General features: G+C 44.5%; 1 protein-coding gene across 3 annotated transcripts in view; it reads left to right on the top strand.

The window, feature by feature from the left end:
* Window positions 1-1,170: 1,170 nt before the first annotated feature.
* The window catches only part of ZFAND1 (zinc finger AN1-type containing 1), a 37,330-nt gene continuing 17,767 nt past the window's right edge, over window positions 1,171-20,733 (top strand). For 2 of the 3 annotated variants that reach the window (XM_073679505.1, XM_073679504.1), the window contains exons 1-7: window positions 1,174-1,394; window positions 3,045-3,087; window positions 4,123-4,162; window positions 5,331-5,464; window positions 5,542-5,633; window positions 14,237-14,358; window positions 18,418-18,573. In XM_073679505.1, coding sequence (XP_073535606.1) covers window positions 1,340-1,394; window positions 3,045-3,087; window positions 4,123-4,162; window positions 5,331-5,464; window positions 5,542-5,633; window positions 14,237-14,358; window positions 18,418-18,573 — 642 coding nt within the window. In that variant the 5' untranslated portion in view covers window positions 1,174-1,339. Of the gene's footprint in view, window positions 1,417-3,044; window positions 3,088-4,122; window positions 4,163-5,330; window positions 5,465-5,541; window positions 5,634-14,236; window positions 14,359-18,417; window positions 18,574-20,733 lie in introns of all 3 variants that reach the window. The other variant, XM_073679506.1, reaches the window with a different exon arrangement.

Below are 20,733 nucleotides of genomic sequence, written 5' to 3'. Positions count from 1 at the left end.
GCCACCAGACAGTGCTTATGGAATTGTCATGGCAATTGAGCTACTGAAAGCCCCTGTGTCGGCCTTGTTTGTACAGCTCTGAATCCTGTCTATGGCTGAGCGTCATAGGATTATTGTGATTTCACAATACACAGTAATATTTCAAGCACCACTCCAGCGTTTTTTGTTTTTATTGCAGCGCTGGAGTGGTGCCACTGATCTAAGTTCCCTGTCTCTAGTATTATACTCACCCAATGCCATTTTTAGCTCTTCTCGGTGCTACTTTGGTCTCTCGCCACCATTTTGTGACTGCAACTTCTGACTGACCGTAAGTCAGAGGTCACAAGCTCTCTCGGTAAGTCCATGATCCTTGTTCTGGCCTCATAGACTTACACTGCGAAGTGACCTCCAGCAAACACTGGAGCGACCCGGCAGGTCAGAACCTGCTGGAGACTGTCAGGAGTGGCACCAAGAACAGATGAAAACAGCGGCTGGTGAGTACAATACTGGGGGTGGGGAACGTGGACTAGTGCCACCACTCCAGCTCTGAAATAAAAAAAAAACAGAAAAACACTGAAGTGGCGCTTTCAGTATTACAGTGCACTGTGCAAGCGATCGCAGGTTCACATCCCCTGAGGAGGAGGGGGAATAAAAAAAATGTAAAAGCCATAAAAAAAATATAAAAAGAAAATTAAAATGAAAAAATACAAAAAGTACAAAATCAGCCTATGTATCCTGGCATGGAATTAAAATCTTAAAACATAAAAAATAAGAACATATCTTGTGTTGCCGCATGTGTAACAAATAGATTTCCCAAATTCCAAAACGCAAAAAAAAAAAAAAGGAATATAAAAAGATTAGAAAGTCAAATGGAGCCGGAGATGCAAAGAGATTCTGCAGAGGATTTACCAAAACTAATGCAAAGAAAAAATGGTGCAGAGACTCATAGAAACCTGATCTCTCCGCACTTTTGCAAAGGATTCTATTCTTGTTTCTTTACCATTTGATGGGTGCAGACTCAGAGAAACACATAAGAAGTTCCCAGGCGTGATTCTACACGAGGGATTCTACACCAGAGATTCTACACCAGAGATTTTGATGGATTCCTGATTTCATGCTACATGATATCCCTGCACAACCGCCATTCACCCACTAGAGGGAGCTCTAGACTGATCATCGAACCGATGTCATTTCTAAATGCGGCTGTGGAGCTGATAGAGCAGTCCTAAGATCGCCTGTTAATGACGTCATTAATGAGCGTCTAGGAATGACAACAGAAAAACGAGCAGGTCCCTACTGATTCCTGCATATCGATATCAGAATCTGCTGTTATCCCGGAGCTGCAGGTGAAAGGATCGTCATGGCAGAGCTGGAGATCGGGCAGCACTGTGATGTGGAGCACTGCGGGCAGCTGGGTAATGCTGGGATCACAGTGCTGTGTGTACAGTATTACAGTATTTATATATATATATATGTATTTAGATATACAGTATATAAAATGCCTCCTGCCTGTATAGACCCTTGCTTGTACATTGCACATAGCCTCCTATATAGATGTTGTATATGAGTTTTCCATGATTTTCGGTCCTCTTCATGATATCAGGATTCCTGGCTCTCCTCATTGCCTGTATAGTACCTGACCTGACATTACAATTTTTTATTGTCTAAGCCATTCCGTTTCTTTTCTTTCTATTTTTTTTAATTCTCCCTGAATAAAGTATTAATCTGAGCCTTGTTACTGTTTAATGTGACTAAATTTTAATAGAGTATTAGCAGATTACAAGAACTCTGTAACAAAACATTTGTATTGCACTTTTCTCACAATGGATTCATAGTCCTGGCTCATTATATACATTAGGAGGATGGTTCGGTTTATGCATAAAGCCGCATTGTATCTCCAAGACCTGAACTTGGATTCAACTATTTCTATTTATTTAATTTTATTCACTTTTATAGCATCCTTAATTCCATATCTCTATAAAGACATCATCATCGCTGTCCCTATTGGGGCTCACAATCTAGATTACCTATCAGTATGTCTTTGTGGGAGGAAACCCACGCAAACGAGGGGAGAACATACAAACTCCTTACAGATGTTGTCCTTGGTGGGATTGTGAACCCAGGACCCCAGCACTGCAAAGCTGCAATGCTAACCACTGAGCCACCATACAGTGCTAACCACTGAGCCATTGTGCTGAAAATATAATTTAACAGTAAAAAAAAATTAGAAAATAGAATTCACATTATTACAATGAGTAAAGTGGTTTTAACTTTAGTATCAGACCTGATGGCATCAATTTTCTCTTAGCTTTTCATCCTGTTAACACATGGGATCACTATAGATCATGTGACTGTCTCCATTTATGTGATATGTGAATTCTTGCAGCCATTGCAATTCACTATATGGACAAAAGTACTGGAAAATACCCCAGAATTGCAGTCAGATTTTGCATTCAGTCCTATTGTCCCCGGTGTATCACATCCGCCGTTACCATGGCTGACCTTCTGCATGGAAGCTTTACATCACCAAGCACAATGCCAAGTGTTGGATGTAGTGGTGTAAAGCCACCAACACTGGACTCTGGAGCAGAGGAAACGTGTTCTGTGAAGAACGTTACCTGCCTGACTGCACTGTGCCTACTGTAAAGCTTGGTGTAGGAGGGATAATGCTATGGGGGTGTTTTTCAGGGTTTGGACTGGGCCACTTAGTTCCGGTGAAGTGAAATCTTAAACCTTTAGTTATAACAAGACATTTTGGACAATTCTATACTTTTGATTTTGTGGGAATAGTTTGGGAAGGCCCTTTTCTGTTCCCCATGACTGTGCACAAAGCAAGGTCTGGTGTAGAGAAACGTGACTGGCCAAACACAGTCCTGACCTCAACCCCAACCAACACTTTTAGGATGAACTGGAATGGAGATTGTGAGTCTGGCCTCCTCCAACATCAGGGTCTGACCTTAGAAATACTCTTCTGGATGAATGGACATTAATTCCCACAGACACCTCCAAAATCTAGTGGATTTAGAGTGGTATGTTATAACTGTTTTCATTGTGTTCATTTACAGATTTCCTTCCCTTTGTGTGTGATGGCTGCTCCCAAGTCTTCTGGTCAGTGTGTGTCCCATCATTTATCCTATATCCCTAGAAAAGTAATGTGTCACACCTCCAAAAAGGAAAATATAATGATTTTATTAGATATTTAAAAATCGCATAATATTGTCATATAAAAGTCAAAAAGAATCAGGGGAATACAGAATCTAAATGCAGACATACATTGATAAGGGTATCTAATTGTAAAAACAAGGATCTACGTCAGTAATATATTAATGGGCTGATGCACATCACCTAAGGATGCATACAGTATACTATTATATATGAAAACATAGTAATAATGACATGATCACAAAAATAACAAATTACCCAAATACTATAAGGATGAGTGCGCCCTGACGCGCATTTCGCCTGCTGCTTTCTGAAAGGGAAATGTAATGTGCAGAGCAAAAAAGGCCGTACCACTGGCAATAGAATAAAAACATACTGAATATGTACAAACAAGCAGCAATAAAAGAAAGATGGCGTGTAAAAGAAAATAAATAAATGATACAAATAGAGACAGACACAGGAAAAGCACAATATTTTATTAGAAGACAAAAGACTAGACCACAATATATAAAAAAGGGGAAGACTTATGCACAATAGGGCTAATGAAAAAAATAAGATAACTATTTTTATTGAGAGGTGGGACATGATCGGCTACTTGGAGCTTATGTTCCATTTTTTTTTTTCTATATTTTCAGTTGTAGTCAGAACGTTATTCACAGATTACAGGCTGCCATAAAATAGTTTCTGTTAGTAAAGACTAGGATCCCAGTGATAACATTATATTAGGGAATTGCTTATACTGAAGTCACTTATTATAACTATTGAAGAGGCACCAAAATGGGCCTTGATGGGTCATTACCCCGTCAGGACTTACCCCTTCATTCTAACCAATCACACAGGGATCGTCCGTACAGCTGTCTGGAGGTGTGTGTAGTTATTAATTATAATTATTCCAGATATTTCATATTTTTATAGACTTTCATGCTTCCTTGAATGATGGATGGGACAATGTTCTAATATGTTATTTTTTTCCTCCTAAAGCCTCACACATAGAAGCCGGGATTCCCATGGCTGCCCCGAGGTAAGGGACGTTTTGTTTTCCTAGAACAGTAGGCTGTGTTTTCTTTCTAGACTTAAAGGAGGTGTATGGAGATTGACATATTGATGGCCTATCCATAAAATTGGTCATCAGTATGAGATCAGTGGGGGTCTGATATCTGGCATACCCACCGGTCAGCTGGAAATAAGCATTGCATGGGCAGTACACGGCACAACACATTGATCGGTGGCCGCAGTCTGAACAGCGCTTTATCTCCTATTCATCACATAATTCTGGGTGCTGCCGGAGCAGTTTTCAGCTGATTAGTGGGTGTGTCGGGTGTAAGACCCCCGCCAATCTCATATTGATGCCCTATTGTATGGATAGAAACATGTCAGAGAAGTTTTCCTGCGAGGGTCGGGGTGCTGAGACCCTCACTGATCACTAAAACAAGGAAGCACCGCTCTCCCCTGAGACTGAAGACTGACAGACTTTCTATGAGCCCATCGTCATGCTCACCTCGGCTCTTCTGCCTCTTTTGTTTTATTGATCGGTTGTGGCCTCAACTCAGGACGTCACTGATGAAAACTTCTGACATATCTCTATGCCGTGTCAAAAGTTTTCTGAACAAGAAGCTAAACTTTAATAATCAGAAAAATGTTACCCCCAATGCTAATATGTGTCGCTACTAATGATTTCTGCTATGAAATGGTCTGGAGAAGTATTGCAGTGCTCGCCCACTAGAGGGCATTGTCTCCTGTACCCATTATACATGCACCGTTATAGCAGTGCTCACCCACCAGGGGGCACTATCTCCAATCCTTTACCCATTATACATGCACCGCTATTCAAAGAAATGGATTTTATCCTAAAATAAACCCTAATGTACACCAGGGAGTACAAGTCCTCTTGTGTTCAGCTGCTTCTGTCCTTCAGTGGTCGTCTTTGTGAGTCATTATCGCAGTTCCCAGAGATGTTGTCGGCCACCTTTCCCAGCACTCGGTCTACCACAGAGGCGATATGGCTGGATCTCATTTTAGATGATGTGTCTGATTCCAGCTATCTGATCACTGGGAACTAGAATTGTCTCCTGATGCGCTGGAGAACATGATAGTGGTGGTGGTCACAGGCGAGACGTTGGTCCTGGACTGTCATTGATGGAAGCTTACACCGTGGCATTCACTCCATGTATATTAATGTGTTCTCCCAGCCGACTACAGGCAGCAGCGGCGGTGGCGGACAGTCTGACGGCAGCATCCAGCACCCTTGTACTTACGCCGGCTGCGGAGGGAAGGAGTTGGTGGAGGTTTTATGTCCTTTCTGCAAGAAACATTTTTGCTTGAGGTTAGTTTGGTCATAGACCTGTCACAGCACCTGTGCCTTGTCCTTCATTATTCTACATGTCGCCCTGTGTCTTCTAGGCACCGTCACCAGCCCGACCACGAGTGTGACCAGCTGGAGGCTCCGAAACAACGGATGTGTGCAACCCAACAGCTGGTGAAGGAGATTGTGGGTATGTCAGGCTGTGTGCACACCACCAGTATTTTCAGCATTTTTTTTTTTTCCGCTGTGAAAATTTTGCACGTTTGTCAAATGTTTTTGCTGCAGTTTTTTTTCCCTTTCATTTGAATTGGTGAAATACACTGAAAGAACCGACAGGCTGCAGATCTGAAGAAACACTTTGGTTAAAATCTGCAAGAAAAAAATAAGCAGCATGTGCTGGAGATTTCTGAAAGCTCATTCACTTGGCTAGTACTGTAAAACGCTGCATTTTTTCCATTGCAAAAAGCATGCAGGAAAAATGTAGCATATGCACAAGCCGTGTGTTCTCCTGTATTATATACTTGTATTGCGCCAGCACAGGCTGTAATGCTGTACAATATATCTGGAAGATAAATTTGGGGCAGTGAGAATGGACATACTGATATCCTCATCAGTCATACATTTTCTCACAAAATTAGAATATCATCAAAAAGTTAATTTATTTCAGTTCTTCAATACAAAAAGTGAAACTTATATATTATATAGAGTCATTACAAACAGAGTGTGATCTATTTCAAGTGTTTATTTCTTTTAATGTTGAGGATTATGGCTTACAGCCAATGAAAACACAAAAGTCATTATCTCAGTAAATTAGAATACTTTATAACAACAGCTTGAAAAATGTTTTTAAAATCCGAAATGTTGGCCTACTGAAATGTATGTTCAGTAAATGCCCTCAATACTTGGTCAGGGCTCCTTTTGCATCAATTACTGCATCAATGCGGCGTGGCATGGAGGCGATCAGCCTGTGGCACTGCCGAGGTGTTATGGAAGCCCAGGTTGATTTGATAGCGGCCTTCAGCTCGTCTGCATTGTTGGGTCTGGTGTCTCTCATCTTCCTCTTGACCATACCCCATAGATTCTCTATGGGGTTAACGTCAGGCGAGTTTGCTGGCCAATCAAGCACAGTGATACTGTTGTTCGTAAACCCGGTATTGGTACAGGTGCCAAGTCCTGCTGGAGAATAAAATATCCATCTCCGAAATGTTGGCCTACTGAAATGTATGTTCAGTAAATGCCCTCAATACTTGGTCGGGGCTCCTTTTGCATCAATTACTGCATCAATGCGGCGTGGCATGGAGGCGATCAGCCTGTGGCACTGCCGAGGTGTTATGGAAGCCCAGGTTGATTTGATAGTGGCCTTCAGCTCGTCTGCATTGTTGGGTCTGGTGTCTCTCATCTTCTTCTTGACAATACCCCATAGATTCTCTATGGGGTTAACGTCAGGCGAGTTTGCTGGCCAATCAAGCACAGTGATACTGTTGTTCGTAAAATATCCATCTCCAAAAAGCTTGTTGACAGAGGGAAGCATGAAGTGCTCTAAAATTTCCTGGTAGACGGCTGCGCTGACTTTGGTCTTGATAAAACACAGTGGACCTATACCAGCAGATGACATGGCTCCTCAAACCATCACGGATTGTGGAAACTTCACACTAGACCTCAAGCAGCTTGGGTTGTGGCCTCTCCACTCTTCCTCCAGACTCTGGGACCTTGATTTCCAAATGAAAATTAGAACTCTGGAACCTTGTGGAGTGTGTCAATGACTGCCTTCTGGACATCTGTCAAGTCAGCAGTCTTCCCCATGAGTGTGGAGCCTACTGAAACAGACTAAATGACCTTTACTCTGTCGCCTCATTGGGGGACACAGGACCTTGGGTGTTATGCTGCTGTCCACTAGGAGGCAACACTAGGCTTAATCTGAAAAAGATTAACGGTAGGCTCCTCCTCTGCAGTATACACCCCCTGATGGCGTCAGCCATGTTCAGTTTTTGCTTAGTGTCGCAACTACTCAAAGGGAGAGTTCCACTCAGGATGATGACATGGGCACATCCACGTCTAGATCAGGACGCAAGCGGACCCACAGGTCTCATTCATCTGCGTCATCCCATACCACACGGTCGTCCCCTTCCAGTGTGAGACCCCGTACTCCCAGCTCATCTAGACCGTCCCCTGACAGGTACAGACAACGCAGATCCCCACAGCCATCCCTGACCACAGAAGGCCTCTGCTCCGGTTCTCCCAGCAGGAGACGCCTTAGCGATACACAAGATTCGGAAGACATCTGTGATTCCGACTCAGACAAGGAAACCGAAGGGTCCCTGATCCCTATTCCCCCTGGCAATACAGTGCTAGTTGATGATTTAATCTCACCTATCCATCGGATGCTGGACATCTCCGATCCTCCCCTGGAGACACCAGGACATAAGATTTCCTTTGAAGGAGTCCTGAAACCGCCTAAGGTCTTCTTTGACCACCCAGAGTTTAATGCAATCCTTAAAAAGCAGTTCTCACAACCTGAGAAAAAGTTTACTAAGTTTACGCAAATATCTGGAGGCGCGGTACCCTGTTCCACAGGAGGTCACCAAACAGTGGACAGATCCACCTGAGGTGAATCCCCCAGTCTCCAGACTAGCAGCACAGACACTCCTTTCACTGCCAGATAGCTCAACCCTCAGGGACACAGCAGACCGGCAGGTAGAATGCATGACTCGTTCAATTTTCGAGGCCGCAGGGGCCTCCCTGGCTCCCGCGTTCGCCTCAGTTTGGGCTGCCAAGGCAATCCTGGCCTGGGCCCAAAATTTACAAACTGGCCTACAAACATCTACCCCTGAACTGTCGGACCAAGCGGCCCAAATAGCAGTCGTGGCAGATTACATGCTACATGCAGCTCTGGATTCTGCAAGGGGTGCAGCCGGGATAGCTTCAAACGCCATCACGATTCGGCGTATCCTCTGGCTGCGGGAATCGAAAGCAGATGCAGCTTCAAAGAAGTCCCTCACTCACCTCCCGTACCTCAGTGGTCGACTTTTCGGTGAACAGTTGGACACAATGATATCCAACGCCACCGGGGGTAAAAGTACCTCTCTCCCCCAACTGAAGCCCAAACACACTTACAAAAAGCGCAATCAAGCACGTTACCGATCCTTTCGGAACTCTTCCGGCTGGTCCGTCTCGCGAACAGCACAGAATAACAACCGCGCTCCACGAGCCAAGGCTCATGCCTTCCACCACGCGGTTTCATTGCTTCTTCAAGCAGGTGTGATAGTATCGGTTCCCATGACCGAGCGCTGTCAAGGGTTCTACTCGAATTTATTCGTAGTCCCCAAAAAAGGAGGCAGCGTACGGCTCATATTGGACCTAAAACAGCTCAACAAATATGTACGGGTACGTAATTTTCGCATGGAGTCCCTTCGGTCCATCATTGCGTCCATGGAGAAGGGAGAATTTCTCGCCTCCATAGACATTCAAAAAGGGGAAGAAGGTGGACCCAGGGAACTATAGGCCGGTGAGTCTGACTTCTATACCAGGAAAGATCTTTGAACAAATTATTAAACAACATGTATGTAAGTACATGGATAAGAATGAAGTGATTAACCAGAGTCAGCATGGGTTTGTAACTAACAAGTCATGTCAGACTAACTTAATTTCCTTCTATGACAGAATCACTGACTGGGTGGATCAGGGAAATGCTGTAGATATAGTATATCTTGACTTCAGCAAAGCATTTGACAAAGTATCTCACACCATCCTTATTGAAAAAATGACCAAGTATGCAATGGACCAGGCAACTGTTAGGTGGATTCATAACTGGCTTAGTGATCGGACTCAAAGGGTGGTTGTAAATGGCTTCACATCCAGCTGGATGAATGTCTCAAGTGGGGTACCACAGGGCTCCGTCCTGGGACCTGTATTGTTCAACATCTTTATCAATGATTTAGATGAAGGAATTGAGGGTAAACTGATTAAATTTGCTGATGACACAAAGCTAGGAGGGATAGCTAATACTAGAAAAGAGAGAGAGAGGATTCAAAAAGACCTAAATAAACTGGAGCAGTGGGCAGCAACCAACAGAATGGTTTTTAACAGGGAAAAATGCAAATTACTACATCTGGGCAATAAAAATGAAAAAAGCATATACAGAATGGGAGGAATAGAGCTAAGCAACAGTACATGTGAAAAAGACTTAGGTATACTAATAGATCATAGACTGAACATGAGTCAACAGTGTGATGCAGCAGCAAAAAAGGCAAATACAATTCTGGGATGTATTAACAGAAGCATACAGTCTAGATCACGTGAAGTCATTATCGGTCTTTACTCCTCTTTGGTCAGACCTCATCTGGAATACTGTGTACAGTTTTGGGCACCACATTTTAAAAAAGACATAGACAAACTGGAGCAAGTTCAGAGAAGAGCGACCAGAATGGTGACTGGTCTGCAAACCATGTCCTATGAGGAACGGTTGCAGGATTTGGGAATGTTTAGCTTGCAAAAAAGAAGACTGAGAGGAGACTTAATAGCTGTCTACAAATATGTCAAGGGCTGTCACATTGTAGAAGGATCATCTTTATTCTCATTTGCACAAGGAAAGACTAGAAGCAATGGGATGAAACTAAATGGGAGGAGACACAGATTAGATATTAGAAAAAACTTTTTGACAGTTAGGGTGATTAATGAGTGGAACAGGCTGCCACGAGAGGTGGTGAGTTCCCCTTCAATGGACGTCTTCAAACAGAGGCTGGACAGACATCTGTCTGAGATGATCTAGTGAATCCTGTTTTGAGCAGGGGGTTGGACCAGATGACCCAGGAGGTCCCTTCCAACTCTACCATTCTATGATTCTATGACATTCAAGACGCATACCTACATATACCAATTACGCCAGCTCATCAGAGATTTCTCAGGTTCGCAATAGACCAGGAACACTACCAGTTCGTGGCTCTCCCATTCGGACTCGCCACGGCTCCCAGAATGTTTACCAAGGTCATGGCAGTCACCATGGACATCCTGCACTCCAGAAGGCATAATAGTCATTCCATATCTGGACGATCTCCTCATCAAGGCTCCCACCTTCAAGGACTGCGAAATCAGCGTCTCGATCACAATCGACATTTTGAGTCGTTTGGGCTGGTTGGTCAACTTAAAAAAGTCATCACCAACCCCGAGTCAGTCTCTGACCTTTTTGGGAATGTTATTCAACACCCTCAAGGGTCTAGTACTCCTCCCCAAGGACAAAGCACTGCCCCTCTGTATAGGAGTCCGCACCCTACTTCGCAAACCCCCTCGGTCTCTCCGGTTTGCCATGAGAGTCCTTGGCAGGATGGTGGCGGCAATAGAAGCGGTCCCATTTGCCCAGCTTCACCTCAGGCCTCTCCAACTAGCCATCCTCAGGTCATGGGACAGGAATCCTTTTTCTCTCGACAGGTAGTTTCAGTTGACGTCGTCAACAAAGAGATCCCTGCACTGGTGGCTCAAGCCAACCTCACTAACAAAGGGGAAATCCTTTATCACGAGTCAATGGAAAGTCCTGACCACCGATGCGAGCCTGACAGGTTGGGGTGCGGTACACCTACACCACAGAGCACAGGGCAAGTGGTCCCCAACAGAAGCGACCATGCCCATCAACATCTTGGAAATTCGTGCCATTCTCCTGGCGTTGAGAGCCTTCCATCACTTACTGGCAGCCTCTCACATCAGTGTACAGTCAGACAATGCCACGGCTGTGGCATATGTAAATCACCAAGGGAGGACCCGCAGTGCCCAGGCGAAGCGAGAAGTGACACACATTCTCCACTGGGTGGAAGACACAGGTTCGGTTCTCTCTGCGGTCCACATTCCGGGGGTAGACAACTGGGAAGCAGACTTCCTCAGCCGGCAGGGAATGGACTCGGGAGAGTGGTCTCTCCATCCAGAAGTTTTTCACCAGATCTGCCATCGCTGGGGGACTCCGGACATGGACCTGATGGCATCCCACTTCAATGCCAAAGTCTCCAACTTCATGGCCAGAACACACGACCCACGGTCGCTGGGAGCGGACTCCCTGGTTCAGGACTGGACTCAGTTTCAGCTCCTGTACATCTTTCCACCTCTTCCCCTAATATCCAGAGTGGTGAGGAAGATCAAGCAAGAGGGAGTTCGAACCATCCTCAACGCATCCTGGCCCAGACGTACGTGGTACGCCGACATCGTGCAGCTTACAGCAGACGTCCCCTGGCGTCTCCCCGACCGCCGGGATCTTCTGTCACAGGGCCCGTTCTACCACCAGAACTCAGGGGCCCTCAATTTGACGGCATGGCCATTGAGACCTGGGTTTTAACCAAGTCAGGGTTCTCGCCTGACGTCATTGAAACCATGATCAGAGCACGGAAGCCAAACTCTGCAAAGATCTATTACCGTACCTGGAAAGCTTTCTTTACCTGGTGCGATTCTCATGACCAGACCCCTTTCCCTTATTCCCTCCCTAGGGTACTTGGTTTTCTCCAGTCGGGTCTGGAGGCCAAACTGTCTCTGGGCTCTCTTAAGAGCCAGGTGTCAGCTCTCTCTGTGCTTTTTCAGACGCGCATTGCTAACAAGCCGCAAGTAAAGACATTTCTTCAGGGGGTTTCCCGATTGGTTCCCCCCCTACAGACAACCACTAGAGATGTGGGATCTCAACCTCGTGCTGACAGCATTGCAGGAAACACCTTTTGAACCCCTTAGGGAAGTCTCACTCCGCCTTCTATCCCAGAAGGTGGTTTTCCTAGTGGCAATCACCTCGCTACGCAGGGTGTCTGAACTCACAGCACTCTCCTGCAGACAACCCTTCCTGGCTTTTTACCAAGACAAGGTAGTTCTCCGTACGGTTCCATCCTTCCTTCCGAAGGTTTTGTCCAACTTCCACCTCAATGAGGAAATTTCACTGCCATCCCTCTGTCCGGCCCCGGTTCATAGAGTGGAAAAGGCTCTGCATTCGCTTGACCTTGTCAGGGCATTACGTATCTATGTGTCTAGGACTGCGCCCTACCGGAAGTCTGATTCTCTTTTCATTCTTCTGGAAGGCGGCCGCAAGGGTCTACCAGCTTCCAAAGCTACCTTTGCTAGGTGGATCAAATCCACACAATAGGCCTACCGCTTCAAAGATTCTCCTCTTCCAGCAGGTATTACGGCACCCTCTACACGTGTGGTAGGGGCCTCCTGGGCCATTCGGCACCAGGCTTCGGCGCAACAAGTGTGTAAGGCAGCCACCTGGACTAGTCTACACACGTTTACCAAGCACTACAGGGTTCATACCCAGTCCTCAGCAGACGCGAGCCTGGGTAGACGTATCCTGCATGCGGCAATGCCCCAATTATAGGGGCCTGTCTACACAATATTCATCCATTGCTTCCCACCCAGGGACTGCTTTGGGACGTCCCAAGGTCCTGTGTCCCCCAATGAGGCGACAGAGTAAAGGAGATTTTTGTGTACTCACCGTAAAATCTCTTTCTCTTAGCCTCTAATTGGGGGACACAGCTCCCACCCTGTTGCCCGTTGTTACGTTGAGTTCTCATATTGGTGTTTTTTTCTTGAGCTCGTACATAGTTGCCTTCTTATAGGCATGATTATGTTATCCATGTTACGTTCCTCCTACTGCTTTTGCACAAAACTGAACATGGCTGACGCCGTCAGGGGGTGTATACTGCAGAGGAGGAGCCACGGTTAATCTTTTTCAGATTAAGCCTAGTGTCGCCTCCTAGTGGACAGCAGCATAACACCCAAGATCCTGTGTCCCGCAATTAGAGGCTAAGAGAAAGAGATTTTACGGTGAGTACACAAAAATCTCCTTTTTAAATGCTTAGGAAGCCTTTACAGGTGTTTTTCGTTAATTATTCTAAATTACTGAGATAATGACTTCATTGGCTGTAAGCCATAATCATCAACAATAACAGAAATAAACGCTTGAAATAGATCACTCTGTCTGTAATGACTCTATATCATATATGAGTTTCACTTTTTGAATTGAAGAACTGAAATAAATAAACTTTTTGATGATATTCTAATTTTGGGAGAAGCACCTGTATATTCAGGACATATATGCTACAGTGCTGCTGGGCTAAGAATCCTTAAAAAGATTGTCCACCATTTCTGAATCCCAATGTTTGCACCCAATAAAATAATATCACTTATACTCCCCTCCGGTGCCGGCACTATTCCAGCGGTATCGGCACTGGCTCTCTCAAGGATCACGTCACATTGTGACGTCATGTGATCCTTGTGGCCAATCAGCGATGCTTGAGACAGGCAGTGCTGCACCACTAGACCGGCGCCGGTACCGGAGGGGAGTATAAATGATATTATTTTACTGGGTGTAAACATAAAGATTCAGAAATGTTTTTCCAAGTAGTGGACAACCCCTTTAATTACCTTCTAATAATAGTTCTGCTCTTGTGGAAAGTTAATAAAGATCTCTGGTGGGGCCGTGCCATCAAGTTGCTTTTTTTTTTACTCTCTGTACTACAACTCCCAACATGTTGGAGCCTGTGGAACAGCCAGAACGCTGCTTGGATAGTGAATGAGCTTAGGTACATGGCACAGCCCCAATTAATTTCTACATTAATGCTCTCCAGAGGAATAGACAGGTTGCAGACAGCCCAGTTATGGAACTCAGATCAGTAATTAGTTTTTGGAGTTAATTGACCAGTAATTCACCCACATTTGGGAATGTCCCTTTTAATGGTCTGCTATTCTGTGATTTATTTTCTGGCTGTAGTTAGATGACTTGTACATCAACCGTTGCTGCTTTCTAATCTATAACATTAATGTCATTGTTTTCAGATTCCAAAAAGTCCGCTCCTCCAAATAAAGTCCGTAGAGGGGCAAAAAACGCAGAGACTGCAGCCAAGGTGGCGCTAATGAAGCTGAAGTTACACGCGCAGGGAGATAAATCTGTACCTCAGGTAAGGCACTGGCCGTACTTCTGGTTACTTCACTATAGGCTCTGTTCACACTCGTGCCCTGGTTTCTGTGTAGAACAGTCACTAGAGATTAAGTAGTCGGCAGCACACGATACAAGGGGAGTCAGTCACAATCTCTTCTGTGTGTGGTTAGCGAATCGTCCAAAAAAGCGAGATTCTGGTTCAAGTTCGGGTACAGTTCTGGTACCCAAACCAAACAATGGAATACCAGAACCCGAACTTCCACGGGTCTGCTCATCCCTACTTATAACCCAGTTATAGCTATGCTGTATCTATGATCAGTAGATGTTGGCAAATCTTCCTGGACTGGGTCAGAGTCTCATTGGAGTTCTACTATTGACCACCAGACGGTGGCGTAACTTGTGATAATTTTGCTGTCACGTATCTTACATCAGGTTGGGTGATATATCACAGACCCATTAATGCAAGTGTAGACAGACATTAACAGTTTTGTTGAACCCCTTCTCATACACCCTGTACATCAGTCAACGTATGCTTCTATAGAGCGGGCTCAGGAGCTGAACCTGCGCCATACCCGGCAGATGTCGGCTGCATTATACAGCCTGCATCTGCCTGTAACAGCAATGATCGGAGCTAGCCTCACTTGCTGCTGTTTATCTGCCTATATCAATCACTGATAGCAGCATATAAATAAAATGATCAGAAAAGATCTCATGCACTGGTTCAAAAAAAAAAAATAGAAGAAATTTGTTTTTTAAAAAAAAAAAAAGCTAAAAGGGAATCTTGTTACCTCCAGAGACGTCATCTACCTGCAGATATAGTGGTAATTTACAGGCAAATAACATTTAAATCATGTCTGATAGAGTTACTGGAGCAGCAGCAACGGGGAGAAAATGAAGTTACTTTCTCCCTGCAGCCGCTCACTTCCAGTCATCGGGCGGCACAAGATTGTTACAGTCACCTCTCATTATACAGTGAGCATGCTGTAATCACTCCCCAGCACATTGGTTGACAACCTGTATTTCAGCGTATTTGTCCAGAGCAGGCTGCCAATCAATGTGCTGGGTTGTGATTACAGCCGCTCTTTTATGTTACGTGACAAATAAGATTTTAATTTTAGAGGTTAGGACCGTCCTGAATAGGGTCACCGTGACTTGGTAGGAAGGCTTTTACATTTTTTCGATCAAAATTATGTTAACTAAATACCTATTTTATTTTCATGCACCGTTGCTATTTATTTACTGCAGGAAATTTGCTCATTTTGGTTTTATCTTGGATTTTCCCTGTATAGTGCGGGGTCACTGTTACAGCTCCCTGATCCGCCCCAACGTCTGGAAGCGAGCAGCTGCAGGGAGGATACAAGTTTATTTTCTCCTTGTAGCTGCTGCTCCAGTAACTCTGCCAGACATGATTTAAATGCTATTTGCCTGCAAATTACCTCTGTATATGCAGCTAAATGGCTTTTTGGAGGTGACTGGTTCCCTTTAAATCGTACCCCATTTCCCAGATTCCCATAGTTGGTATTGTCGCATCCGTAAAATTACGGTCTATTAATATATAAAATTATAAAATTATTTAAAATATAAATTGAACTTTTATCAATGTTATGATACACTGAGAGGTTCACCATGACATAGCAATCATGGTGAACCACAGTGTGATCAGGATGCTAAACTAAGAACCTCATATTCAATTTTGTACATTATTGCTGAGCCGCAATAGATCAATGGAGTTTTGGATGTGCGGTCTGTGTCTTTTTCTACAGCTGTGATACATACATTGAACGTCGACAGAAAAAAAAAATTGAAATGGAAGATTTGCATTTTTCACTTGTAGTACTTCCCCAAAAAATGCAATAAAAAGCAATCAATAGGGTGCATGTACCTAAATATATCAATAAAAACATAAGCTGACGGCTCAAAAACAAACCCCCACTGAGATCCATTGACGGAAAAATAAAAAGCTACGAATCACCAGAAAATAGTGACACAAACCAATTTATTTTTTTTTCAACAAGTTCTGGAATTTCCAAATGAAGAACTGTAATAATTTGGTCTCCGCATAATCTTACTGATCTGAAGTGTAATGCTGCCTGGTCATTTTTACTATACAATTGACAATGTAAAAACAAAACTCCAAAATACAATGGCAAAATACAATGGAATTGAAGGTTTTTCACAATTACACCCAATTTGGAATTGTTTCCTATTTTTCAGTCCATTACATGTTATAATGAATGGCGTCATTCACAACTAAACTCGTCCCACAAAAGAACAAGCCCCCCCATACAGCTATGTGGATGGAAAATAGAAAAGTTATAGCTCCTGGAATAAGGGGAGGAATCTTGTCATTTTCAGCAGGAATAAAAGCGGAACAGAACAATGTAGAGATCTAAGAAAAGATGACCCCAAATTCTTATGTAATGGAAAATACAAGTATTTACTGAAAAGGACTTGTCAAGAATGGTCACAAGTCGTCTTTAAAAGAAGGGTGCAGCAACTGTTTCTTTAAAATGTTTTTATACGACTTCCCTCAATTATGTCATGTAGTTTATGTCCTTGTTTCATGAACACCGGCATTATACACGCCAGTCTTAATGAGGGCGTGCAGGAGTACGATGCACATAATCTATTAGGAGGCAGACACCCCTTAAAGAAGTTGTCCACTACTTCTACATTGATGACCTATCCTTAGAATAGGTCATCAATGTCTGATCGGCCGGGGTCCGACAGCCGGCACCCCCGCTGATTAGCTGTTATCAATGGCAGCAGCCACCGACAGGAAGTAGTCACTTGCCGAGCTGCTCTGTCTACTTGTAAAGGCCACCACAGGGTACTGCCCATCCGACTCCTATTCATATGCCAATTCAAGAAGACGGCCTGCTCTATAAGTAAGTATTTCTGTCTGGAGGCCACCACCACCGATAACAGCTGATCGGCGGGGGTGCCGGGTGTCGGACCCCAGCCAATCAGACATTGATGACCTCTCCTAAGGATAGATCATTAATGTAAAAGTAGTGGACAACCTCTTTAATGAATTAGGCACATCTTACACCTCTGGCAGAATGTTACTCCAGTCGGGGACACCACCAAGATGATCTAAGTTTGCCTGAATTATATGTGCAAGTGTAGCCACGCACTGTCTTGCCCATATTGGCGCAGCTGGCTGAGACTGGCATGAAAATGACAAAAGTCACTATTTTTGTGCACCTTTAGAGTTGCGCAAAATATTGGAACTTAAAGGGGTTTTCCCATGAATAAAGTTCATTTTAATCAATAGATCTTGGAATAATAATAACCTCCACAATTGGATGTGTTTAAATAAAATGTTCCTGCGCTGAGATAATCTTATAAATGTGCCCCTGCTGTGTACTGTGTAATGGCCGTGTCTGACCGTACAGGAACATGGTCTGATCATACCACAGCTCCTGGACAGGGGTGGAAACAAAAGAGTATACAGACATTACAGCACAGGATCTCAGATGATTCTTTCTTTGGGGTAAAACATTGTTTAAAAACAGGCAGGGAAATGTTTTACCTCACAAAACTAATCATCTGTGATCCTGTGCTGTAATGTCTGTATACTCTTTTTCTCCTCCCTGCCCAGGAGCTGTGGTATGATCAGACCATGTCCCTGTACGGTCAGACACAGCCATTACACAGTACATAGCAGGGTTACATTTATGAGATTATCTCAGCACAGGAACATTTTATTTAATCACATTCAATTGTGGAACTTATTCTCATTCCAAGATCTATTGATTAAGATGTACTTTTTGTGGAGCTGTAAGGGGTGATCCTCTTCTCATTGCCGACCTCTCCTGTGCCTCTTTGTATGAAGCATCATGGCTGTATCATTGCAGAGCTGTCCTGTAGCTGTACGTATTGAGCATCATACTGATAACAGTTCTGACAGTCCCGTATCATTAATCTGTGTTATATAAAATGTCAGGCCTGTATTGGGCCTGTGTGTGCTGGTATAATGGATGCCGGTAGACTTATGGGCTCTTAAATGTCGTGTTCACACTGAGTAGATTTTCTGCCTATGCAGATTCACTTCTTACATTTTTGTACATTGCAGTCGGAAAGGGTCTACTTTCAAGTGTACTTACCTACTGGAGGAAAGGACAAAAGCAAAGCCATGTTCTTCTGTAAGAAGTGGAGTATTGGAAAAGTTGTGGACTATGCGGCTTCTATAGCGAGCCTGAAAAATGACAATAACAAAGCCGCTGCAAAGGTATGTGCCTTCATCATGGTCTGCACAGTTCTGGTTAATAATTTAGAAAATCAGCCAATATATATAAATGGGCAGGACCAAAGTAGCTAAAAACTAAAGTTCAACTTTTATTGAATATGGAATAAGAACATGTTATTATCCAACACAGTAGGCACAAAAACAGGTGACAAATTCATGCTGTATCCCCCGCTGATCATCCCATAAAGCCCTCTTCTATGAGGTGTAAGTCCGCATGTGCACTGCCGCTCCATTCACAGTCTGAGGTTGGTGGAGATAGCTCTACGTCAGTCCTATAGACAATGAATATCATGGTAGTGCACATGGGGCAACGGGCTCCCTGTCCTCATAGTGAGAAACCAAATGATGGGACCCCAAGTAATCATGCATATGTTATTTTTAGTCTGCCCTCTTCATACCCAGAAAAAGGAACATTTTCTCTTTTTTTAATTTTGTTTTTGTTTTCTGATTGTAGTGTTTTGTTTTGTTTTTTTTACTGTTTTTATTTTTTTAAGACGTTTATGGGAGAAGACTGAGCTTCTGCTTACAGCATTCAGAGATTTGCTTTATAGCTGCCATAGAGAACAGTAGTGTGGAGATTAATTTCTTTAGGAGAATGTTGTGGGCATGCCCTGTGATCTTTGCAGAGGTCATTGTACAGGAAGGAGGAAAAGGTGAGCTGTGACCATGGCCTCATGAATTTACCTCCATCTTAATGAGTAACTAAACCTTTAACCATGTTTTTCACGTTTCACTGTCCTTATAATTTTGAACAGATCAGTGGGGCCTGGGTGCTGAGATTCCCACTGATTGCTCAAACCCACCTCTCCCCCTTGAGAGGTGAGCCGCTCATGCAGACCAGAATATGGATTCAATAGAAAGAATGGGCTGAAAAGTCTCTGTTTTTTATTGTATCCATACCCTGCTCTGTGTGCGCTGCGTTCAGACAGGAGTCCTGTCTGCTGAGCTGCGCCCTCCTGTCTGCTGAGCTGCACCCTCCTGTCTGCTGAGCTGCGCCCTCCTGTCTGCTGAGTTGCGCCCTCCTGTCTGCTGAGCTGCGCCCTCCTGTCTGCTGAGCTGCGCCCTCCTGTCTGCTGAGCTGCGCCCTCCTGTCTGCTGAGCTGCACCCTCCTGTCTGCTGAGCTGCGCCCTCCTGTCTGCTGAGCTGCACCCTCCTGTCTGCTGAGCTGCGCCCTCCTGTCTGCTGAGTTGCGCCCTCCTGTCTGCTGAGTTGCGCCCTCCTGTCTGCTGAGTTGCGCCCTCCTGTCTGCTGAGTTGCGCCCTCCTGTCTGCTGAGTTGCGCCCTCCTGTCTGCTGAGCTGCACCCTCCTGTCTGCTGAGCTGCACCCTCCTGTCTGCTGAGTTGCGCCCTCCTGTCTGCTGAGCTGCGCCCTCCTGTCTGCTGAGCTGCACCCTCCTGTCTGCTGAGTTGCACCCTCCTGTCTGCTGAGTTGCACCCTCCTGTCTGCTGAGTTGCGCCCTCCTGTCTGCTGAGTTGCGCCCTCCTGTCTGCTGAGTTGCGCCCTCCTGTCTGCTGAGCCTCGCGCTCCTGTCTGCAGAGCCACGCGCTCCTGTCTGCAGAGCCGCGCGCTCCTGTCTGCAGAGCCACGCGCTCCTGTCTGCTGAGCCACGCGCTCCTGTCTGCTGAGCCGCGCGCTCCTGTCTGCTGAGCCGCGCGCTCCTGTCTGCTGAGCCGCACCCTCCTGTCTGCTGAGCTGTGTACCTCTTAGGGTAAAAGCAGTGTTCGGAATTGAAGTATCAGGGGCGTCTCAAGATCTGGACTCACACCAGTCTGCTTGTAATTGTAAAGGAACTGAAATCTTAAAAAAAAATTGTAAAGTTTCAGTAACGCATTAATAATAGGTTTGTTACCTGTCATTGTAATCCTGCTTGTGATAATATGATGACCGCTGAGGAGTGATCTCTACAGATCAGGAAGTGTCAGACAGTTCAGATTATTATGCGGCTTGGTGGTCAGAGTAAAAACTGCAAGATTTCAGGATTTTGTATAATTCAGTAGTTACAAGGAAAAATACAAAAATTTGGTGATTATTTATTTTTTTTAAAATAAGTATTCTTCTTCTAATTTTCCAATGATACATTCTCTTTTTTTTAATCAAACAACTTTTATTAAAACTGGCAAAATACATTTCAGAGCAATTT

The sequence above is a fragment of the Phyllobates terribilis genome, unplaced genomic scaffold (genome assembly GCF_046119375.1).
Source record: "Phyllobates terribilis strain yellow unplaced genomic scaffold, ASM4611937v1 Scaffold_4__5_contigs__length_816908805, whole genome shotgun sequence".
Classification (NCBI taxonomy): domain Eukaryota; kingdom Metazoa; phylum Chordata; class Amphibia; order Anura; family Dendrobatidae; genus Phyllobates; species Phyllobates terribilis.
The sequence above is the reverse complement of the archived record's forward strand: the minus strand, read 5'-3'. Positions and strand labels throughout refer to the sequence as shown.